At 40.6% G+C, this 25,917-nt stretch overlaps 2 protein-coding genes across 8 annotated transcripts; both read left to right on the forward strand.

Moving 5' to 3' along the window:
* Positions 1–1,712: 1,712 nt before the first annotated feature.
* Positions 1,713–15,829, forward strand: LOC137273378 (O-methyltransferase MdmC-like). 6 transcript variants are annotated; one of them, XM_067806000.1, is made up of 6 exons: positions 1,713–1,819; positions 12,264–12,574; positions 13,752–13,961; positions 14,277–14,377; positions 14,548–14,691; positions 15,286–15,829. In XM_067806000.1, exons 1-6 carry the CDS (start codon positions 1,806–1,808, stop codon positions 15,346–15,348), a joined length of 843 nt encoding a protein of 280 aa, XP_067662101.1. In that variant the 5' UTR covers positions 1,713–1,805; the 3' UTR covers positions 15,349–15,829. The 6 variants fall into 6 exon arrangements, with proteins under 6 accessions (XP_067662101.1, XP_067662102.1, XP_067662106.1 ...); XM_067806001.1 differs by having other exon boundaries at positions 1,763–1,851; XM_067806005.1 differs by lacking the exon at positions 1,713–1,819 and adding an exon at positions 2,080–2,393.
* Positions 15,830–21,449: 5,620 nt separating this feature from the next.
* Positions 21,450–25,048, forward strand: LOC137273377 (uncharacterized). Of its 2 annotated transcripts, none has more exons than XM_067805999.1 (6): positions 21,450–21,562; positions 22,102–22,414; positions 22,809–23,018; positions 23,612–23,712; positions 23,882–24,025; positions 24,803–25,048. In XM_067805999.1, the coding sequence occupies exons 2-6, from the start codon at positions 22,108–22,110 to the stop codon at positions 24,863–24,865; spliced, it is 825 nt and encodes a 274-aa protein (XP_067662100.1). In that variant the 5' UTR covers positions 21,450–21,562; positions 22,102–22,107; the 3' UTR covers positions 24,866–25,048. The 2 variants fall into 2 exon arrangements, with proteins under 2 accessions (XP_067662100.1, XP_067662099.1); XM_067805998.1 differs by having other exon boundaries at positions 21,474–21,562; positions 22,106–22,414.
* Positions 25,049–25,917: the final 869 nt, after the last annotated feature.

Consider the following 25,917-nt stretch of genomic DNA (forward strand, 5'->3'; position numbering starts at 1 on the left):
CTACTAGATTATCGTGGACAAAGTGTACTCATACACTAGTAAAGACAGTAAGGCCCTCTTTGCTGTGAAGTCTTTGTTCATACAATATCCAAATATACCTGGAGAGTTAATGATAGTATGTTGTTTGATAGTAAGGATAAGCCTGTATCACTGCATGGATAAATCGGTTGAAATCTTTAACACTAAACATGTTCTTGGTGTAGGTAAGCAGGAAGTGGGGTGGTTGGTTACAGTACGGTTTGTTCGCTAATGTTTGCACGTCACCCCTGTATTGTCAAAGAAGTACGTGTTGCAAGTCTGGGTTTTGTTCCGTAAGTGGGACAACGCAATGTGTCGATCTTGTCTGGGCGTGATGACACGTGGTTGCCAAGGACGTTGGCGGTCACGGGTACTTCCAGTCTGCTGCAAGCCTTGGCGGAGTCTGATTGAGGAATGATAGCAGTTGAATGTTTAAGCCACTTCCCGAGACACCCATCCAGCTTTTAAGAGAAATAGTTTGTTAAAGTGTCACATGCTATATATATCGGTACATTGTGACAATAAAAACAATTATTAATAGCATCCGGCCTTTCGGCCTACGAGACACATAAAACAGTTGCACGCTTGACAAAAACAGATAAAATATATTTTGCACACAGGTTTCTCGATAACCGTATTACCCTTTCACACACGTACGTACAAGTATACAAGCATGCATTCGCACATGTCGCCCTAGGAGTTACACAATCTCATCCGATACATACAGTAAATCACTGCTGCCAGGGGTTTTACCATATCCGTTTGTTGTAGAATACAAACGGCTTGCTGGGCGACGGGCAACAGAGGAAAAACAGAATTTAGCAAATTCATATCTCTGAGAAAATTATACCGTAGATCCTCATATAATGGGCAGCCAAGCAAAAAATGAATCTCATCTTCCACTGCCTGATGTTGGCACAGCTTACAGAGGCGATGTTCAAGAGGTGTTTTCGATCGAGTGAATCTTCCACATTCTATCTCTAAGGGGAGAGAACTTAGCCAGAATACTGCGATGGGATCTAGGAATCAAGTCTATTTCCATTTGACTGACCACGATCATTTCATAGATCTCTCAACCACTGTTGTTCATCAAGAGATTGGATCCACTCACAGGACATTTTAACATCAAGTCCAGTCATATTATACATGTCCTGAACTGGGAGCTGTAAACTCAAGAGGAACTTATTGGTAACATTAATCCAGGATAATCAGTAATGCAGTGCTCTTCCTCATTGTTCCGGTATCAAACGTGACATGGTCAATCACGGTTGCATTTTACTTAAATGGTCATTAACACTTCGGAAATTGTGGTCTTTTATACCCATGTGCATCTGTGTTTATGACGTTTGTTACATGCATCTTATGACTGGCATGATATCGAGTCAAAAATGTGGCTGCATTTTAATGCAACACTCAAAAACATCATGTGTGTTTTGCATGTTTTGAGATCTCTATCATACTGGATCACACACACACACACACACACACACACACACACACAGAGAGAGAGAGAGAGAGAGAGAGAGAGAGAGGGGAGAGAGGGAGAGAGAGACAGACAGACGGATAAAATATATACACGCACACGATATCAACATTTTCATCGCTATCAGGCTGTAATACCTAATCTCATTAGTAGGCATCTTCACATTTTACAGGTCAGTGACTCCACGGCTTACACTGGCCCATGGAGAATCACTCATGCGTGGTTAGCCTATCAATGTACACTCAGGGTGTAAACATTGGACGAACCAGGTTGTAATCGACGAAATATATTGTGGTGACGTTAGATGAGTAGATATCGGTGAGTTTGTTGCAGCTATCGACTCGATCAAAGTAAGTATATCTATGTGAATCACAATGAAGGAAGGAAGGAAGGAAGGAATGTGTCAGTCGGATGTCGTCAGTCTGCTCATTCAAGCCAACTAAATGAACTCGGCTTTCATAGACTCCGTACGAGAGATAACACTGAACACAAGGGCATATTGAGTTAAAATAAATAGTATATTTAACTTCAGTGAAAGAAAACAGACGATATCATCCCTATTCTTTGAAAGATAGTTCATATGGGGGAAGTCATATGATGTTTCCTCACTTCGAGGATTGTGTCTTGAGTTTCGATTCTCTCTTAGCGCTAAGATAGTCGTAAGTTAATGTTAATGTATAGCACTTACGACTAACTAAGAGAGCTTCGAAAATCTAGGCCAAGTATTTTACGAGTCTACGAGACATATAGAATGGATAACATAACAGGGTTGTTGTGAACTGGGATTGGTGTTTGCTCTCCGATACCAACCTGTTCGCCTCAGCTAGATAGCTGACCTTGTACCACCCCTCATCTTTATCTTCTCACGGACTATCGCCCCAACCTTCAAACCGTGAGTATGTCCTGCCAAGCGTACATTAGCCAATGATCAGTATCTGTGAGTCCTAATCTGACTTAAATCTGCTAATTATGGCGACCATATTGGGAGAATGTCACACATGCACGTAACGTGTCACGGTGTTTGCTCGTTGATGGCAGTCACGTTTTGTTGTGATCAAACCGGCTAAATGTAGGACAGTGAGAAGGTCAGTTGAGAAACCATTGCTTTAGATATGTATTGTGAGATACAACAAATTTTCTGTTGTTATAGAATGTGATTATATCATAGGCGGGTAGCGAGCTTCGCTTTACAAAACATGTCATATATCGTCTCTTCAAAGATGTTCTCTAGATCGTCACGTGATATGTCACTGCGGCCTGTTTGTTTCTGCACTCCTATACATGGGTGAAATCCACACTCAGCGTATCTATGCACAAAGTCTGCTCACTATCTAACGCCCCTTTTTCGCTATTCATGAATCCACTGCACATATGTCTATGCAACCGCCTCATTGAATAGGATAATGTGTGGATAATATAAGTAGTATGCTTTTCTCGAACGAAATACGGACTGAGGTAGGTTTCTTTGAAGCAGTGTCACTCGAGCTGATCGGCAAGGGATGACATCTTTTCAAAGAGGCGTATATCAGACCGATTTCGACCGGTAGAGAGTCGGTTTGCCTGAAATCATTCGAACGTTTTATTTAATATTGCCAGCTAAATACATATTTTCTTTAAAATAAATAGGCTATGTGGTAGCTTCTCTCAGATCTGATCGCATTATTGAGAGAAGTGCATGTAATATATTTTTCAGACAACATGTGATGTGAAATACTGCCTTCAGGCTACCAACACATTTATAATACCTGTGCTCTATTTAATGTCAGCCGCGCATTCATGAATATTCCACGTACTTGATTCCTCTGTAAGTGCATCTGCCACTGTTTGTCCAAAGGATGAATATCAGGTTGTGATATGGTCATAAATGTCATGCAACCATGTTACCTGGGTGAAATATGGAAGCGTATCACAGTTGCTTAGAACAGTGCCAAAATTACCATACTTTCATAGTTCTAAAATACGTCATATTGTCCTCAGACTTTAATAACAATTCTGAGCTTATATAATAGAACTAAATACCACAGTTTGTATATTTTACTCAATAACGAGCATACTAAACGCAGTCTCAGCTAGAGCTGATCTCCATGTTCCAAGTTGTAAGATAATTAGCATTAACACTACTCATTTCGATCTTTAATTAATTACCTTAAATCGACCCTTTTGACAAGTGTGCACAATTCTCAGCCGCGAACGAAATTTCAAGCAATCAGAGCGGCGCATCTCCATGACGTAATATGAGATGTAGATATAAGGGCCGATGTAGAATTCAATTACATTTCAGGGGTAAAATATTTCGTGTACAGGTTTATACAAACCTAAAATCGCGACAGCTGTTGTGAAAAATGAAAGATATATGTTTGCACAATCTATTACCATTTAGTTTTGTCTCCTGCTTTGCCTAGTTTCCAAGTTACAAATTGTCTTTATGGGCGATTCTGTCAAAATCACTTTCACTTGGTGTCCCTATACCTTATTTGCTTGAGCCAGATGCTAGCGATGGTGAAAACAATGATCAGCCTCGTTCATCACGATTACGGTTAATTTCTTCAATCTAAACAGTGCTACATTAAGGAGGGTGGATGCCCATCACGTGCAGTTATTTGAAAATATCCCCGGTAGTTCTTGTTTGATTGTAATAGAGTATCAAAGCATGCAGTGTGGGTTTTCAGATTTTCTAATGGTCCGTCCCAAGTCCATAATCCGTCTGTGTCGATATGCGCTCGCCTTGATTGCGAAATAATCTTGATCAGTTTGGTCCCGTAAGTTCCACCTTTTGATGGGTGTGAAAACAAACTGGTCGGTTTGGAGGGGCATGTTGTTTAGGTCGCCTAGTTCCAGACAATAGGCCGTCAGTGATTCCACAACTGCAGTTACTGCTAATGCTAATGTTCACCGGAAAATACCTGATCAAGGATCATGCTGTAAAATGGCATTTTCTTATGTGCATTCTTTAGGGCAGTAATTTCTAAGAATAATATTTAATTTGGTTTTTACCGGTATACTGATCCGGGAATTGTTTTCGGCCCCATTGATAGTGGTCCGGATTTTAAGTGGTTGGTAGTTTTTATCTGGGACTGGGAGATTGAGGTCGACAAGAGCACAGTCTGCCTAGTCTTGATGGGGATACAAGGGGCAAGAATATTTGTAAGTAGTCGGTAAATATTGATTATATAGATGAGCATTTTGATAGGGTCATAAAGTGTGCTACCTTAGGTGAATTTATATTAGTTTGCAATAATTTCGGTTTCGTCTTGTCAGGCACGTGGGTTTGTGTATCCTATTTTCGTCATATTTTCGTCATACATTGAATTAATGCGGGCAGCCAAGACACCCATTAATCATTCAGAATTCAATATTGTTTCTGTTAACGCAAGTAATGTTGTTTTTTTCTTCTTTTTTTCATACAGTTTGAACAGTATCAAGTTAAATTCAGCGCTGCAGCGCTATGTAAACAATCTGCGGACTATAAACGAGTTCAATGAGTCGACGATGTTTTTAACCTCTACAATAATTTCTAGTCATGATTTCTGTACGTGATTGATAAATAATACATATAAAAAGTTGATAGCTGCCTTTATATAAGCTAGAATGTTACTTGTTTTACCTGCATGGCTCATAGATCTAGAACATAACCGAACCAAGAATCACGAGCTTAAGAACTTGTTAAAATAGGAAGCATTGTCTAACTTACGGGACCAATCACCCTCTCCCCAACACCCAACTAACCCCTACCCATCAGCTTTACGAAACATAGTCTAAGATTATTTTAGCAATTGAAAACACACGTAGTACGCGTCCTATGCAGAGTTACATCATTATTCTCTTATATTTCTCAGCTGCTGCATCAGGTGTATTATTTTCTAGAATAATATGAAATGTCCTCATTTCCGTGCAATTGTTTACTGTAAGCTATATTGTCAGTAATGTTTATGTAATCAGTAATTCACATGATTATTTTCATATGCATTAATCGGGTGGTCTGGCTCGCTGACTTGGTTGACACATGTCATCGGTTCCCAAATGCACAGATCGATGCCCATGTTGTTGATCACTGGATTATCTGGTCCAGACTCGATTATTTATAGACTGCCACCATATAGCTGGAATATTGCTGAGTGCAGCGTAAAACTCAACTCACTCACTCACTCATATGTATTAATTGTACAAGCTTTAAATATGGCTAATGTTTATAATATTATGACTCATTAAATGCACCGAATAAAGACTAGTCATTAGTCGATGCACTCTTCGTTATGTGAAGGTGTTGTGGTCCCAAGTTAAATACCTGACAACAAATTCTTACGATTGTCCAATTATTAGTAATAATTAATAATCCAATAATAATTATTATTATTATTATCCAAGACCACATATAACCCCTAAAAAGCTTACTATCAGGTGACGTTCCTGATGCTATTAAGTGCTTTTCTGATGAATTGAACTCCATAGCTGATGAATGTATACCAAATTCCTCTGCAGTTCCACATATTCGAAATCCATGGTTCAACGATGACTGCAAACAAGCTAGGAAGGCAAGGACAAAAGCAGAACATTATTTCCGTCGCCATCCCATGGTGCATAATTTAAATAAATTTAAAATTTTAAATGCTAAAGCACGGCGTACTTTTAAACAGAACAAACGCCAATCTTGGCAAAATTATGTATCTAAAATAAATTCTCGGACACCCATATCCAAGGTGTGGAACATGGTTCAGAAAATAAAAAGATAAAGGTACTAAATCTACTATCCATCATCTTAAACATGGAGATCAATTGCTTACTGATAAATCCGATATTGCTAATAAACTGGGTGAAACCCTTGCTAAACACTCTTCCTCTTCAAATTATGTACCAAAATTCCAGCAATATCTAAAACAGGAAGAAAAAAAACTATTAATTTCAATTCTGATAATGGGGAAGATTATAATGAAACTTTTTCTATTCATGAACTCCATACTGCTCTTGATCAAGCTCATGACACTGCTACAGGAGCTGATAACATACATTATCAACTCCTGAAGCACTTACCAGAATCCTGTTTAGAGACGCTCTTATCAATTTTTGATGATATTTGGACTACCGGGAAATTTCCTTCTTCATGGCGTGATGCCATAGTAGTACCAATACCTAAACCTGGACGTGATCATACGGATCCATCCAATTATCGTCCGATTTCATTAACTAGCTGTGTTTGCAAAACCATGGAACGCATGATAAATAATCGACTTGTTTGGTACTTGGAAACAAATAACCTCATAACAGATATACAGTGTGGTTTCCGTCAAAACAGAAGTACAGTCGATCACTTAGTGCGTTGAGAATCATTTGTTAAAAACGCACTGATCAATAAACAACACGCTGTATCTGTCTTTTTTGACCTTGAGAAGGCATATGATACAACATGGAAATATGGCATTTTGAGGGATTTACATGACTTCGGTTTGAGAGATCGTTTGCCTGAACTCATAGCCAACTTTTTAAATGACAGACAATTCCAGGTCCGTGTAGGTTCTACCCTGTCTGATCATTACAATCAGAATCAGGGTGTTCCACAAGGCAGTATTTTGTCTGTCACTCTTTTTAGCATCAAGATCAACAGTTTATCTAAAGTTTTAAACGATTCAATTGATGGATCGTTATTTGTGGATGATTTTAATATTTCTTGTGGAAAAAATATGCATACTATTGAACGGCAACTGCAGCTGTGTTTAAACAAAATAGATAAATGGTGTCTTGAAAATGGTTTCAAATTTTCTAAATCAAAAACCAATTGTGTACACTTCTGCCGTAAATATAAACCGCATAAAGACCCAGAACTATTACTAAGTGGCACTCCTATCAAAGTTGTCAAGGAGGCTAAGTTCTTGGGACTTATTTTTGATTCACATTTGACCTTATTGCCGCATATTAGATCCCTAAAAGCGAAATGCTTGAAGGCTCTCGATTTATTAAAGGTTGTTTCTAATTCAAAATGGGGAGGGGATCAAACTACCCTTCTTCACTTATATAGATCACTCGTGCGATCGAAACTTGATTACGGCTCCATCGTATATGGTGGAGCTTAAACTGTTTGAGAGGCATTCTAGAAGTTGCTGAGATAAAGATGACAAGAATTTTTATGGATGATCAACTTCTTTATTGCAGGGTAGCGACGTTTCGGTATAGATTCTTATACCGTTTTCAAGCGTGTGGGGAATGGCAGGGGGAGTACAATATATATACAGCAGAGATGAGCATGTGATGACAATACAACAATAACAGGATTAACAATAACTATTTGAGGTAACAATACATTAGAGAAGTGTTGAGGTAAGCTGATTAAGGACTGAAGCCAGCGGGTGAGTTGACAGAAGCCAGAGTGAGATGAGTGGATTAATTGGTGGAAGCCAGGGTGAGTTGAGTGGATAAATTGAGACTGGGGGCCAGAGTGGGTTGATTAATTAGTGTTAATGATGCAGTTGAATGCCGGAGAGACAAAGACCAAGCAACTCACAACTCCCCTTCCTTGACGTTCTCGTCACCCGCACTACTGACAACACCATCCAAACCTCTGTCTATCGTAAACCCACTCACACTGACCAATACCTCCACTTTGACTCAAACCACTCACTCCGAACAAAAACGGGCATCATCTCTACCCTCACCCGCCGTGCCCTAAACCTATCCTCTGTCTCTCCTCAACCAGAACTAAACCATCTCAAGCATGTCTTCACTCAACTAAACAACTACCCTCCCCAACTTGTTAACCGTGTCATTAACTCCACTGTCAACCCACCTCCCAAACCCACTACTACCAAGCCTGATCCCGCTCCCATACGCATCTCACTACCATACACCGGCAAAACATCACACCACATCAGTCGCCTACTCAAGCAACAAGCAGGCATTGACACCTACTTTACAACAGGAACACCCATCAAAACAATCATTAAGGCCAACGGTAGGAAACACAGTACACAACAACAACACCCTAAAGGCGTCATCTACAACATCAGCTGCAGCTGCGGCAGCAACTACATTGGGGAAACATCCAGACCACTCAACATACGCATCAAAGAACACAAAACCTCCACAAACAAAGGTGACACAAAATCAGCCATTTCGGAACACATCACCAAATTTCCTGACCACAAAATCAACTGGGACACTGTCACAACACTTGCTAGCAACAAACATGACTTCAAACAACGCAAACTTGCTGAAGCAGTACAAATCCGCAGACACAACCCAACAATCAACAGGGATCAAGGCGTCTTTGTCTCTCCGGCATTCAACTGCATCATTAACACTAATTAATCAACCCACTCTGGCCCCCAGTCTCAATTTATCCACTCAACTCACCCTGGCTTCCACCAATTAATCCACTCATCTCACTCTGGCTTCTGTCAACTCACCCGCTGGCTTCAGTCCTTAATCAGCTTACCTCAACACTTCTCTAATGTATTGTTACCTCAAATAGTTATTGTTAATCCTGTTATTGTTGTATTGTCATCACATGCTCATCTCTGCTGTATATATATTGTACTCCCCCTGCCATTCCCCACACGCTTGAAAACGGTATAAGAATCTATACCGAAACGTCGCTACCCTGCAATAAAGAAGTTGATCATCCATAAAAATTCTTGTCATCTTTATGGTGGAGCTTGTCAAAGCAACCTAAAACTACTTGATCCTGTGCACCACCAAGGCCTAAGACTTTGTCTCGGTTCTATTAGAACTTCTCCTATCGACAGTCTATACGTCGAGGCTGATGAGCCTTCTCTCAACCATCACCGTATAAAACTATCTTTACAGTACATTACAAAATTAGCTTCTAATGAGTCTCATCCTGCATTTAATTGTGTTTTTAATCCTCTTTATGAGGATTTGTATAACAAAAAGTCTTCCCTTGTTCCGCCTCTTGGGCTCAGAATTAAGCCATTTCTTGCTGCTTCTAGTATTGAGCTGGAAAATATAGCTCCTTCCCGTCTTCTTTCTTCTCCTCCTTGGCAGTTGGTTCGGCCACAAGTTGACCTAACATTAACTACATTTAAAAATTCAGAAACTAATGAATTGCAATACAAACAAGAATATAATCAATAAAAACATAAATATAGCACATATATATCCTTATTCACAGATGGGTCCAAGGACGGTGGCGCAGTGGCTTGTGCCACTGTCATTGGATCCAGAACAATATCTTCTAGATTACCAGACAACAGCTCCATTTTTACAGCTGAAGCTAACGCCATACTAACAGCTCTTAAATATATTCAAAGACATCCTAAACATAAACAATATATAATCTATTCCGACTCTCTTTCTTGCCTTGAGGCTATTAAAAATATTTCTTATAAACATCCACTTTTAATAGACATTATTGAACTGTATAATGATCTTGCTACTGGCCAGTACGACATCGTCTTTTGTTGGTTACCAAGCCACGTAGGCATTTCTGGTAACATGATAGCCGATTTTGCTGCCAATGCAGCACTCAACAAATCTGTGACACCACTTCTTATTCCATACTTTGATCACAGAGCTAACATTAGAACTTACATCCGTGATCTGATGCAGAAGAAGTGGGACACCCAAGTAGGTTTCAATAAAGTACATGAAATAAAACCCTACATTGGTTATACCCACTTGGGTTGTCAGTCCAGATTTGAAGAAGTAATCCTACGACGATGTCGTATTGGTCATATAAGATATACCCATAAGTATCTGTTAAAAGATGAGGATCCTCCGTTTTGTATCCCTTGTGATGAGAGAGTTACGGTCAAGCATATTCTCCATCACAACGGATAAGTATTTCAATGTCAAAACTATCAAGGATCTTTTTACAACTGTTAGTTCTCATTTAATCATTGTTTTTTTAAAGGAAATTGATCTCATGGTTGAAATTTGAGCACTGTGATTCTGTAGATATATGTATTTTAATAATTGGTAGTTTAGATTAGTAAATAGAATTGTTAGTGGCTGTATCCTCAAAGGGGGTTGAAGTACTGTAAAACTATTGTCCTCCTGAGAGGGTACGTAAGTCCACAAACATTCAAAGTAAATTCTAAATTTCCAGGCTTTTAATCGTAGTATAAGTGGGTTTTTTTTATTGTATGGCTAGATTTCCCAATTTGCTGACGGCTGAGGGGATGATGTAAATCCAGCTAGGGTCCATGCAGGTAGCAAAGGTACTGTAAGTCGCCATGGTCCCTAGTATGGTGATCTACCTTCAGTTGTTAGCAATCTAGAGACCAGTTTTATATTGTATTGTCCTCTATAGATAAATTGTTTTAGGCATAGCTACTAGTTTTACATTCTTTTCTGTGATGTTCTAGTTGTTTTACTGTCCTTCGTCGACAGGTTTTATAATACTCATATATTCCATTTTAATGTTTCGTTCCCGTCACGATATGGCTGAAATATTGCCGATGTGACGTTAAATTGTAACTCACTCACTCACTCACTTACTATCAGGTCAATTTTGTATAATACTTTTCTTCGAGTATTTATCAATTTTAAATATGTTCTACAATCTTATATTTTTACATTTTCAATCGCGTTAAGTCACATAGTACCTGCACAATTATTTACAGCACTGTGACATTCAAGCTGTCCAAACCGGAACACTGTTCATACAGACACACACTGATTGTCGGTGTAGGTGGGGCATCAACCCGTTCATGTTTCGTCTAATTTTTAAACAGGTAAACCGTAGCAATTAGACCACCCAGGCATAGTCAGGGTTGAGCGACTTTTGCTCGTTAGACGAAGGGGCATATGGACCAGTCCATTTCAAACTTAAAAGGGATGTTGCTACAAAATAAAAACAAAGGCTACATAAGTATATTTCATAGTATATTTTTGATATTTTCTGTGCTTTCTTGCATATATCTCACACTTATATACCATTCACAAATATATGGAAATATATTTTATCGTGTATCATTTCGTTTATTATAGTTAGTTGCACATACATCTATAACTTTGACCAACCCAAAATAATAAACGAAAGAAACTTATATAATATAAATGAATACGATATTCACTTTGTAAACCTTGAAAATTTAAATTAATGTTATAGTATTTAATTGTCAAGATTAATGTTCTAGTATTTGATTGTCCAGATCAGTGTTATAGTATTTTATTGTCAAGATTGATGTTATAGTATTTAATTGTCATGGTTTTTGTAAATATCTTTAGGTCATCTAAAGGCGACAAGCGGGATCAGGTAGTCAGGGTCGCTGATTTGATTGGCAAATGTCATCGTAACCCAGTTGCGTCAATCGGTGCATATGCTGTCCTTCACTGGATAAGCTGGTCCTCTATTATTAACAGATTGGCGCCATATGGCTGTAATATTGCTGAATGCGACGTGAAACTAAACTCTCACTCACTCACTCACTCACTCGCTGATGTTCTAGGACGGCTTCAAGTAATTTCCCATTACTAAATTCATGTTTGTATCCAGCAGTTGCTCCATATGTCTGAAGCCCTTTTAAGTTAACATGGCAGTTCGTGACAGAACTGAATTCATCTGGTTTATTGACAGGCCTCCCATTTTTGGTAAAATATTTCAAGGGCGGAAACTGTTAGTAGAACAGGTTATGGTTTCCTTATTCGGGAACATCAGGTGTCATGGCCAATGGTCAGTTACTTTTAGGTAGGTTTTCCCTTTATACGCAACAGGCACTGTCCCTGAGGATAGTCCAGACTGTGTGTTAATTTGCACTGACATTATGTATTGCACCACATATACTGTTTTGATTTTATCTTTTATGTGTAGACTCATGATGTCTGAGAAGGGTTCCCCTCCGAAGGGTGGTCCTCAAAGAAGAGATCCTGTATATCGGAAGATGCGTGAAGTATATGACCTGGCAAAGGAGAAGAACATCGATGAAACTATAACAAAGGAGCTGGGGGAGGCAATCGGAATAGCCGAAAGACGCGAGCTGTACATTGACAAGCACTGTTCCGTTGAAAGCGATACATTGCGAGAGATCAGAATTTTTACACAGCAGAAGGACTGGACAGAGCCTGAGAAACAGGGACTATGCGGGAGGTTGGCACCCGGGATGATGACAGGGAAGGTGGAAGGTAAGACTCATTGTCATGAACATTGCATCAAATACTCTGCATTCTCCCAAAGCATTGTAGCCAATATCAGTGCTGGTGGGGTAGCCTCGAGGTTTAAGCGTTTGCTCGTCACACCCCACATGGGCACAATCTGTGAAGCCCATTTCTGGTGTTCCATGCCATGATATTGCTGGAATATTAAAAAAGATGGTGTAAAACCATACTCACTCACTATAGCCAGTATTGAAGCCTGTTCAAAATTGTAGCCTATATTTTAGAAATATGTCTTATGTCCGTCGTGCGCAACCGTCAGCAACCCATGCTTGCCATAAAAGGCGACTGTGCTTGTCGTAAGAGGCGGCTAACGTGATCGGGTGGTCAGGCTTGCTGACTTGGTTGTTGACACATGTCATCGGTTCCCAAATGCGCAGATCGGTGCTTATGTTGTTGATCACTGGATTGTCTTGTCCAAGATCGATTATTTACAGACCGCCCCCATATAGCTGGAATATTGCTGAGTGCAGCGTAAAACTAAACTGACTCACTCTGTCGCGTGCATTGATCCAAGTTCAGTCAGAGAATCCATAATAAAACCAACATTTGCTTTCCAAAAACATTGTGGCTGCTTCTGATACAGTCGTCACGCATCTCTTTTGCGCTTTGTCTATTCCTCAAATTGGTGTTGGCAAATATTGAGAACTTTCATTCAACTCGCCTAATTTGTTTCATGTATATTTGAGAGCAAAGTTTTGTTGTGTTTTCACACGAGCAAAATATTAGCACTAGACTGTGATTTGGTTCATTACGATGACGTGGAAAGAAGGCTATGGTACGGGCTAGCGAGTGTTTCTCTAGGGACATTTGTTTTTGTTTAGGTTGTTTTTCCCTAAGGAAATTTGGTGAGAAGGTAAACTGTGACAGTATGATGGGTCAAACAATTATCCTTCGTCTCTATTGGTGTAATGAAAATTATCACAGGCGACGCGGTCTCGTCATGCATATATGGCATTACACCTTTATTAGCAATATGTCAGGGAGATTTTAGGGTAAATTTTAGTCACAGGTGACACCCGTCATCATGAGGTAGCAAGTGACACCCCACCCGCTACACCACCTTGTGTTTGGATGTGCGATCACTGGCGTCTGTTTTCCTGTCTTTGCAGGTGTTTCAGTCATTCTCAATTTTTTCTCTTCCCAGGCGAATTGCTCAAATTTCTGGTAAGCATGCAACAGGCTAAGCGTATCCTGGACGTTGGCATGTTTACCGGGTACAGCGCCTTGGCCATGGCGGAAGCTATTCCACCAGAGGGCGTGGTGATCACATGCGACACGGAGCAGTACCTGGAGCAAATCAACCGTAAAAAGTTCGACGAGACTCCTCATGGACAGAAGATCGACATCAGAATAGGTTTGTGGTTTTCCATTCTTTGCGGCGTCAGTGCATGTTTGTACGTGATTTCCTCCAGTGCTTTTGAAAAAGGAAGACGATCATCATCAGAATTTGTATACACTGTGATATGTCTCAGGTTTGGATGGAGCTTATGCTGGTGGTCTGATGTTTGGAGGAGGATATTTTAGCTGAGATGTCTGTAAAGGAATGTGCGCTGAATGTGGTTTCATTGTAAAATTTAACACCCATACGATTAGCTTTGAACATTAACAGGTTCAGAATGTTTGAAGTTTTATGAACGAGTCATCAACGTCGATGATGTTACAATTGCAGGTCATGCCAAGGACACGATGCTTAGTCTGGCAGATGAGGGACAAAAGTTTGATTTCATTTTTGTGGACGCAAACAAAGATTCCTACGTTGACTACTACAACGTGAGTCACAAGTTGAGGCGTTAAATGACACTAACGATGAGAGAATGTCCTTGGTGACGTAACTGAAGTCTGGCGATATGTATCTAAACATACTGATATAACCCATTGATTGAATGCTTGATATACACACCATAACCGCCAATGTATTCATAGGTATGGGTTTTGCTCAGGTCATCATGGATCAAGGTTTGCTGGCTGCGAATGGCACAATCGCCTTTGACAACGCTTTTCGTGGAGGGACATCCTACTTGACTGAAGGTAGTCCAACTGACGCCCTGAACAGACTAGTGGAGAAGGATCCACGGGTCAGAAGGGTACGTGCTGAAGGGGCATGAAATAACCCAGAAACGATGTGTAAACAATTAAGAAGTTGAATACTAACTTCTACATGCCTCTCAAGAACCTACTCCCAAATAACATTCACTAGTTCTACGGAGAAGATCTCTTATTTTTTAAGAATAAGAGCTGCTGAACTTACCAGATAGGGTTGATACATACCCACGGAGATCCTGATCAGGAATACACTTCACCAACCGATGTTTGTCACATTAGGCTAATGTTACGGATCTCGATGACAGTCGCGGCTGGTCCAATAAGTCATGGAAAGCTGACATATTGCTGGAATATAAGGCAAAATGTAATGTTAAGCAATAAGACAAAAACACCAGACAGACAAACGTTATTCATCACGCCGAAGTGCGATCGTTCCTTTTGAGGGTATAATGCGTTATGACCATTTCTGGTGAGTGAAGTACAGTGGTCAATTGGGGGGACAGTGTACGTAAGTCTGAGCCTGTTATACTCCAGTTTGTAAGTTGGTGAGTGAAACTGAAATGTGTAGACGAGATTGCTCTCGATGTTTTCCCACTGACGTTGTCAAGATGTAACCTTTTCACCATCCATTGCAGGTCCTCGTGCCCATCCGTGACGGCTTGCTGCTGGTACGCCGTGCAGAGGAGACCCTAGTATGAGGGATGCCACTGTTTGTACCAGTTGGGGAAAAGGGTCATCTCTTGTAATTTTATCTTCTATTGATTAAGCCCTTTACGTATATATTCTAAGGAAGAAATTATTATTTCATACAGAATTTCTTTTGGAGAAGTGTAAGTTTGTTATATGTTGAAACCGCTGTCCTAATAAACAGCGTAATTATTTCTGTAATGTTTATTCGTTTTCACGTCAGCCCCGATAAATCGTCCTGGATTAGTTCCAGGTCCTTGTGCCAATCCGTGACGGCTTGCTGCTGGTACGCCGTACCGAGGAGAGCCTAGTCTCGGGGATGTCGCTGTCTCTACCAACTGAGGGAAATGGTCATTTTATTTGCATGTTTTACTGATCACGTCATTTACGTTTTGCTTTCCAAGGAAGAAATTATCATTTCAAACAGAATTTCTTTTGGTGGACTATGCGGTATATGTTGAAAATGCTGTCTTAATAAACATCGTATTTGTCTGTATTGTGTATTTCTTCACGCCAGTCTCGATAACAAAAGAACAGGATTGCTTATCTATCTTCCTGTAAATACCAAGCCTTAGCACATACATGAATCCCCGGCACTGGCATACCAAATACGTTAAAATGTGGTACGTCTTGGTCCCTATGGACCCGTGAAGGTCGGAGGGTAGAATAGACCTTCAGCAACCCATGCTTGCCTTAAAAGGCGACTATGCTTGTCGTAAGAGGCGACTAACGGGATCGGGTGGTCAGGTTCGCCGACTTGGTTGACACATGTCATCGGTTCCCAATTGCGCAGATCGATGCTCATATTTTGATCACTGGATTGTCTTGTCCAGACCACCCCCATATAGCTGGAATATTGCTGAGTGCGGCGTAAAACTAAACTCACTCACTTGGTCTCTACCTGGCGCTCGGCATTCACAAGGATCGGTCGGCTCGGAGACAGTATGACGTGTCTGAGTGGGGTATTCATGTTTAACTATGGCATGATATCTCAGTGAGCTAGCACTAGACAAACCAGCTTAACGCTGAGCTATTATAAGGCAGTCCATAAGTAGCCGCACATAAGCACGCATGCACATCGTCAAATGAGCGAAATATTCTTACGTACGACGTTAAACTCCATTTCACCTCACTAAGTACATAACTACAGTCAAGTGAAATTGTCTCTATCAATATCGACAATGCTAGTTGATTATCAGGCATCGATTATCATAGTCGCAGGATCAGCGCCATCAGGAAAATCACACGGGGTTTACGTTTACTTGGTAATCGTTGTAAATCTTGAATAACTACAAAACCACTACAAACTTGCGACCAGTTTTTCGAACTACCGTCCCGTTGCAGAAGTACATCCAGTTGCCTTCATAAAATATCGATTAATAGAAACAACAAACTAACAGCCACACGAAACCGTCACTTATGGGTTCAGCTGCATGGATCATTTGATGATATGACGCAAACATACTTTACGACGTGTAGAAGAAGGCGAATTTCATGAGACCAATGAACTCTGAATCCCCTTGTTGGTATGATGGTAATGATTCCTCGGCAAGGTTTATCATACTGATACGAATTTGCATTCGATCGTCATGGTCCTTGGTGTTCATCAGTCTGCCAGAACTAGGACGACACTCCACTTCCCCTTGTTGGCCACAATATTCGTCTTAAGTGGACTAGGGACCATGTGATTCAAGTACAGACTAGCACTACTGTGAATTGCAACGGAGACATTTCAGCTTCATGTAAGTCAGGAGCTTGCCATCACGTACTTTTAGAAAGTAAAACTGTTTTTTTCCTTCAAAGCGCCAGATGTAAGCTTTTCGTGCCTCAGTTATAGTATAGAATATTTTATTAACACGATTTAACCACACCATTCCTGCTGAAGTTTGTTTACCTGTCACCACCTGTTCAGGGTTCAGAGCCCTCATCACGTGAGTGCATTTGATCCTCAGATGTAGTTCTCTCTAGAACTACCCATGTTAGTATATTCTGTTCAATCTTTAGATCTGCTTACTCGCAGTACCTTTATTATACAGGGTTGACACATTCTGCGGGTGGCATATTGTTAAGTTTGAGGGTCAGATGAGGACAACATTTACGGATAAACAGCTTCTTTATTCCTCATCAAGTTGTGATACACATACCAATTAGGTTGATGTGCATCTACCGTCGAGCCACAGCCGATCTTAAGCCTTGGTTGAATTGTCTTAGGCATACACTATATATATATATATATATATATATATATATATATATATATATATATATATATATATATATATATATATATATATATATATATATATATGTGGCAGTGAATGTGTGAAACCAGGAAATTCACGTAATCCATAAACTTTTACCAAATTTCATGAAATTACTGATTTTCATGGTGTTCAGTTCTATACATTTCCTGTTAGGATATCAGTGACTATGTGAAGTTAATGTTTGTAGCTTAAAACCTTGACACTTTACTGTTGAGTATCATTTAATTCCTCAGTTCATAGAAGTTGAAAACTTTGACAATTTACTGATGAAACTCTTGCACAATAATTACTTTGAGTCGAGGTGCCAAGGTCATTTTCCTTCTGGTTTAAATTTATGTATCTTGAGCCGCTCTTCATTTGGTGAACAATTAAGAGTATCTTTCTTTTTGGGCCGATGAGTGTTTCTTTACTAAATATTGCTGAGGGCGTAGATGTGTAGTTCAAGAGGCCTCTCTTTGATAAATTAGGGGATAACCGTTATGTGCTTGACGAACTGAGGACGTATGCTGGGGAGTAGATAGCTCCAACTTTAGTTAGATCATACCGCTGACTGATCATAAAGAGGTCTATTTCTTTCAATAGCATTTAATCAAATACGAACGAAAGCGTTTACGTCATGTTTACAACCCGTGAAGATCCGGGTTGGAACTGATCTTCAGTAACCCATGCTTGGAGTGAGAAGCGACTAACGGGATTGGGTTGTCAGGCGCGCTGACTGGCTGACACATGGTATCGTATCCCTCGATTATTTAGAGATCGTAGCCATATAGCTGGAATATCACTGAGTGTAGGGTTAAACAATCAACCAGCAAACAAACTAACAAAATGTGGAGTGAAAATGTTATCAGTTATCTGTAAAATGAATAGGTTATACTTGAATATAATTCTATTCACTGTGGCTGTGCCAAAGGGACCAGCTGGTACTGTGGTAGTTTGTATTTACATATATCAGTCTCGGCTGAAATAGCAACATAATGAAAAAGAAACGTGCCATAACCTGAAAATATCCATGGAAGCCGATTATATTGAAAAATTGCACGCATGTGGATGAGTCCTCAGTGAATTCCATTGGTGTAAATTCCGTACGATGGAGAAGCTTAACATGACGTCATACACAATTGTTAGTATTAAGGAGACACATGGGCTATGATAGATCAGCCCTGCATTTGGCTTTATGCTGCTGGTGAAAAATCAGTCTTTGTGTGTGGTACCTCAACATTGGTAAGTAGCCCTTCACACAAGTGACCCGCGAAGGTCCAACAACCCATGCACATGTCGCAAGAGGCGACTAACGGGATCGGGTAGCCAGGCTCGCTGACGTGGTTGACACATGTCATCGGTTCCCAATTGCGCAGATCGATGCTCATGCTGTTGATCACTGGATTGTCTTGTTCCAGACTCGTTTATTTACAGACCGCCGCCATATAGCTGGAATATTGCTGAATTTGGCGTAAAATTAAACTCACTCATTCCAACAATGATCTTTACACGCATTTATTTCTTCTGGTATGTTTCTAGTTGTGTGTCGGTGGGGCAGACTAGTGGAGAAATATTTTGTTTGTCACGCCGAAGTGAGTGAGTTTAGTTTTACGCCGCTTTTATCAATATTCCAGCAATATCACGGCGTGGGACACCAGAAAATGGGCTTCACACATTGTACCCATGTGGGGAATCGAACCCGGGTCTTCGGCGTGACGAGCGAACGCTTTAACCACTAGGCTACCCCCTCGCCCCGTCACGTCGAAGAACCAGATACACTGGGTTAGTGTTTCACAGTTCTATAAATACAAACGTTGATGTTATGTCTTCAGCCATGTCTTCCTATTTGTGGAACGGCCGGATAGATCAGTGGTTAAAGCGATTACGTCATGGCGAAGACCCGCGTTTGATTCCGCAATTTCATTCCGTGAAGCCAATTTCAGGTGTAGCATGTTCCGGGAATATGCCTAAACGTGGTCTAAGACCACGGCGACGTATTATAGTTCTCCCAGAAAAGATTGAGAAAAGTTGTCTTTTGTAATACTGATAACATCGTTTGAAAATAAGTGTTACGTTATCTAGTTTGGTACTCAGTATGGAAGACAACTCTTGTAAGCTAAAGAATTAACCTTGCTATATCTTCCCCTGGTGTAGCAGACGGCCTCCTGTGTTGACATGGTTGAGTTAACAGGAGAGAAGAGCTGGTTCTAGATGATATTGTAAGATGTGACCACTGCAAAAGAGTTAGACATAACATTCCTCAGGTTGAAACGAAAATGTGTTACTATAAGCAAAGAGACAGACAGACAGATATTTTATTCCGTATAAAGACCAAAGGCCCGTAATACAAAATAAATAAGTTGAAGTGAGCGCACTTAAAAGTGACAGGATTTATGTTTTCAGAGTTGCAGCTCTAGTTTCATGTATATATTTTAGAAAATTACAAACCTTTATGATGATATTTGTCTTTACTGTTAAGTATGAGTATAAAGTTTTGTTTGCTGACATTACCTTACAAAAATGAAGTACTAAACCGATTTCTAGGATCATTATATAACTTACAATCAAACAGGACATGCGTTTCATCTTCAATACAGTTACTATAAGCAGAGCTGAAGATCCTGATATACTGAAAGTATATGCGGAGGAACAGGTGAAAATTCCATTCCTAACTGTATTATAACATGGGAAACCCGTATCAGGTGTACCTGTGATATTCCTGGAATATTGCAATAGGACACAGATAAATCTTTCTCCTTCATTACAGTATAAAGGTAATTAGATTTCCCCAAATTTGTTTTAGTTTGTGCAAGATTGAGATTATTCTTACACTTCATAGGCGACAGAACCATTGGTAGGACCTAAATCTCCTGAATGTGTGTTGACAGCGACTGTTTTTGTCCCCCAGTACATCGTGATGTAACTGGGACACCATGCAAATAGACATTAAACTTACACTATTATTACTGAGTTTGCTACTGGAAAATAGGGCGGTGGAGTGACCCGGTGGTCATGGTGTTCGTTCGTCACAACGAAGACTCGGGCTCGATTCCCAACGTTGGTTCAATGTGTGAAGCCCATATCTGTTGTCCCACACCGTGACAGAGCTAGAATATTCCTAATGTCGCGTAAAACGACACGCACTCACTCACTCACTCACTCACTCAGTACTGCATATTGTATAATCCGCGCATATTCTGGCTTGCTTTGGGTCATTAATCTGCATATGAAGTCCACGTTATGTACCATGTGACCCTACAGCCCTATTCAGTAGAAATGATTCCATTCTACACGGAATGATACGTTGTAAAACGGTTAGACAATGCAGGTTCATGTTCTGTTAGGTTAACGACCTCCCCAGCCGTCTGATTACTCGCTCATCTCTACAAATCAGAAGGTCGGTTATTCGGTGCCTGGCCGTGTCCTATAAGAGGAAATTAAAAACTGAAACTTGTTTTTCAACCTGGCCATAATAATCAGAACCATGGAATCGATGCAGCTGTGACTGATCAGTGAACCGTGTCGGGATTAAATATCTCCATGTAAACTGCCGCACCATATCGGAGTGGGCCAGTATTTAAACGCAACGTTCACTTATTTTTCAACAAAACATATTCCGCTATCGGAAATATGTAATAGCAGCTGACCATATAACAATATAAATAATGGGTATAAATATGCATGAGTGGCCTTGGTTCTTGACGGCTTGACAGAAAAGTTCATTGGATGTATGATACATGTTACAAGACTAACTCCAGGTAACATCTGCCGAGGTCACGTATCGCAGTAATCAACAGGCATTATAATAAATATCATTCGGTTTGCAGTAAAAATATTTCAATTTGTATGGATTGTAATCACGTGACTGTAACATAATCTTTCCATGAACATAAATATATCTATCGTCCACGCCAGTAGTGGTCTACGGTCTTCCTTGACGGTGGGTGTATGTTGGGTGAGAAAGAGTGGATACTGAACATCGGTATGTAATCTTCGCTGAAATGAGTTTGTTGTAGCATTCGGAATCGATCAGGGCTGGAATATTGCTGAGTGAAACCCAACTCACCCACTCACCCAGTCAGGTTCTGTTTCCGTACGCAGAGGCGGGATGCGCTTGGGCACTGACACAGCTTCAGATAACTTTCCATCATCAAACTGGTTGTGTCCAGCAGTTGCTCCGCATAACGAAAGCCCTTTTTGGTTTAACATATCATTTCTTGACAGAACTTTGTTCATCTGGCTTATTTACAGACTGTCGTTTGCTCACCGGCCAGCTTTCTTTTTCAAGTGAAGTATTGCAAGGGTGGAGGCCATGGGTAGAACAGGTCATGGTGTCCTTGTTCGGGAACACTAGGTATCATATCTGATTTATTTTGATCGATTCCTTTTATTCCTATCGCTAGGTTTGCCCTTTATACCCAACAGAAACTGTCTCTGAGGATAGTCCAGACTGTATGTTCATTTGTACTGACTTTATACATTATCATCACATCACTTTTCTGATTAATCTTTTATGTGTAGACAGATATGTCTGACAAGGGTTCCCCTCCGAAGGACGTTGCTCTATATGGGGTAGACCCTGTATACCTCAAGCTGCGTGAAGTACATGACCTTGCAAAGGAGAAGAAAATCAATGAAACTATAACGAAGGAGCTGGGGGAGACAATCGGAATAGCCGAAAGACGTGAGCTGTACATTGACAAGCACTGTTCCATTGAAAGCGATACGTTGCGGGAGATCAGAATTTTCACACAGCAGAAGGACTGGACAGAGCCTGAGAAACAGGAACTATGCGGGAGGATGGGACCCTGGATGATGACAGGGAAAGTGGAAGGTACAGCTGATTTCATATATTCTGCATTTTTCCAAAGCCATCTGACCAATACCAGTGCCAGTGGGATTGCCTAGTGGTTAAAGTGTTCACTCGTTGTACTGAAAACCCGGGTTCGATTCCACATGGATACAATGTGTGTGGCACTAACCGAGGTATTGCGGGAATGTTGCTTACAAGGGCGTAGAACTATACCCTCTCACCCTTGCCAATATCAGAGCCAGCTCTCCACCCTAGTCCAGATGAAAATGGGGTTTCAAGATTATCGCATTTATTGATCAGAATTCAATAAAGAACTCATTACAAAATCAACATCTTGTCTCCAAAACACTGTGAATGCTCCTAAGGGGTAACAAATCCATCCATATCTTGCAGATAATTTGTTTTCTCTTCCCAGGCGAATTCCTCAAATTTCTGGTAAGCATGCAACAGGCTAAGCGTATCCTGGATGTTGGCATGTTTACCGGGTACAGCGCCTTGGCCATGGCGGAAGCTGTTCCACCAGAGGGCGTGGTGATCACGTGCGACACGGAGCAGTACCTGGAGCAAATCAACCGTGAAAAGTTCGACGAGACTCCTCATGGGCGGAAGATCGACATCAGAATAGGTTTGTGGTTTTCCATTCTTTGCGGCGTTGTTCATGTTTTCCGCCATTTTTGTTCAGTCATCAAAATGACGATAGGGTGGTTTGAAAAAGGAGAGACGATCATCATTAGAATGTCTGTTGTTTAAAGGAGAATATTTTTAAAATGACCTTAGTTGTCTATGTCTAAGGAATGTGCCCTGAATGAAAAGTGGTTTCGGGATCAATCACCCATACGACAATTTTAGCAATGATAACAGGATCAGAATGTAACATATGCTATATCTGGGAATTACACTTTCTTAGTAAAGTACAAATTCTGTTACTTTTTAGAAATGAGTCTCTTACGGGATTCGAACCCACACCCTCAGGCACACAAAGTCCACCGCCTAACGTGCTCAGCGACCACTGCTTCAACAAAAGGGAAAGTCGGACAACTGGTAGTTTAGACTGCGGGCTTTGTGTACCCCTTTAATAAGCATTAATTGGCAAGACTCCCACGGCCGAAGGTTATGATCACAAGACACTTTCTAAATGGCATTGTGTGATCACAGAATCAGAATACTTGTTGTTTTATGAACGAGTCATCAACCTCAATGGTATTGCTACTCTTGCAGGTCATGCCAAAAACACGATGCTTAGTCTGGCAGATGAGGGACAAAAGTTTGATTTCATTTTTGTGGACGCTGACAAAGATTCCTACGTTAACTACTACAACGTGAGTCACCTTTGAGTTACATGACTCTAACGATCCTGAGAAAATGTCCTTGCTGACATAACTGAAATCTGGCAATGTTTATTTAAACATACTCCTATAACTAACTGATTGAATACGTGATATACACAGCATAACCGCCAATATATTCATAGGTATGGGTTTTGCTCAGGTCATCATGGATCAAGGTTTGCTGGCTGCGAATGGCACAATAGCCTTTGACAACGCTTTTCGTGGAGGGACATCCTACTTGACTGAAGGTAGTCCAACTGACGCTCTGAACAGACTAGTGGAGAAGGATCCACGGGTCAGAAGGGTACGTGACAGCTCACCTAATACCATCTTCCTTCTCAAAGAGCTACCAGTCTGACCAGAGTAAGACAGGCACATACCTATGAAGATCCTAAATAGATATTTGACTTCACCAACCCTTGTTTGCCATGTAAAGCGAATATATATGATCCAGACTCGATATATAACATAACGCAGATATTTTGCTGAAACATAAGGCAGAAATGAAAGCATCAGATAGATAAACATATTAATTAGTATATCCAGAGGCACCTCTAACGATATCAATACACGTAATAGTGACTGGTTCTTCACGGCAGTCGGCATTATTACGTTGTTTCACGATGGCCATTAAGTTATCAAGTCTAATCACAATAACCAATGGTTGATAGCGTCGTCATTCCACGTGAGTAAAGAGAGGCACATCGAAGCAGCCTACACGTTTTGACACCGCGAGTTCACACCCAGGGTGAATTTACCAATGTTGAGGTGAAGTCGAGGTCCTTATCCCAACAGTGCCGTGTAAAAAAGGGGTCGTAGGGGCCACCGAGTGATTGAGGCGTTCGATGATCAAATTACGAGTTCGATCATTCCTTTTAAGGGTATAATGTGTGATGACCATTTCTGGTGAGTAAAGAATAGTGGTCGGTCTGGTGGACAGTGTATGTAAGTTTTGAGAGTGTGATGCTCCTGTGAGTGAAACTGAAATGTGTGGACCAGGTTGCTCTCGGTGTTCTCCCACTGACGTCGTCAGGACGTACCCTTTTACCCCCAGTATGTAATATTATATCATCGATTGCAGGTCCTCGTACCCATCCGTGACGGCTTGCTGTTGGTACGCCGTACCGAGGAGACCCTAGTCTAAGGGACGTCGCTCTCAGTACCATTTGGGGAAAATGGTCATCTCTTGTAATTGTATGTGTTATTGATTGAGGAATTTACGTATATATTCTACGGAAGAAATTTATGATTTCATACAGATTTTTTTTAGGAGTTTAAGTTTGTTATATGTTGACAATGCTGTCCTAATAAACATCGTAATTGTTTCTGTAATGTGTATTTGTTTTCACCTCAGCCCCGACAAATCGTCCAAATAACAGGGGCAGGATTAGTTGCATACCTTATTGTACATACCTAATTGTTAAAGGTAATTCCTTAGTTCATACATAAATCCCCGACCGCGTCATACCAAATGCATTAAAATGTTGTACTTGGCAAGTAAAAGCGGGGTAAATCCAGTCTAATCTAATGTAAGCTTACCATGGTATGTGTGAAGACTCGTTTGAGAAGATGAAGATTCGGGTTAATCAACGGGATCTGGTGGTTTGTAGGTTCTCTGGCTTAGTTTGCATCTGCCATCCTATCCCAACTTCCGAGATCGATGCCCATGGTGTCGATCACAGGATTATCTGGTCCATCGATTATTTACAGATCGCTTCCATATAGCAGAAATAGGGTTGAGTGAGGCGTTAACAACAAGGAAAACATTCAGTGCATTCGCAAAATAAAATCATATCGTATCTGAAAATGTTCTCTGTGCATCAGTTAATAAATGTGCAAAGTTTTATGATTTTATCGGCAAATGCACAATTTCTGTTTAGCCGCTCTACCATAACGGGGTCGATCGTGCAGGTCTGATGACTTGGTTGACTCATTCCATCGTATACCTATTTACGTTGGGTTTTGGCTCAGGATGTTGGGCACTGGATTGTGTGGTCAAGATACGATTACATACAGATGCAATGTTGCTAAATGCAGCGTTAAACATCAGTCTAACAAATAAACAAGCAAACAATACATGTCCGAATCTCTGGATACTGATCTTGATACCCTATGCTGGTGATGTTGAAATCCTTTTGTAAAATCCACAGCCATACATCTTCTGGCACAGAGTAATGTTAATTGTATCGGTTTACA

This window comes from Haliotis asinina, chromosome 2, assembly GCF_037392515.1.
Source record: "Haliotis asinina isolate JCU_RB_2024 chromosome 2, JCU_Hal_asi_v2, whole genome shotgun sequence".
NCBI classification, from domain to species: domain Eukaryota; kingdom Metazoa; phylum Mollusca; class Gastropoda; order Lepetellida; family Haliotidae; genus Haliotis; species Haliotis asinina.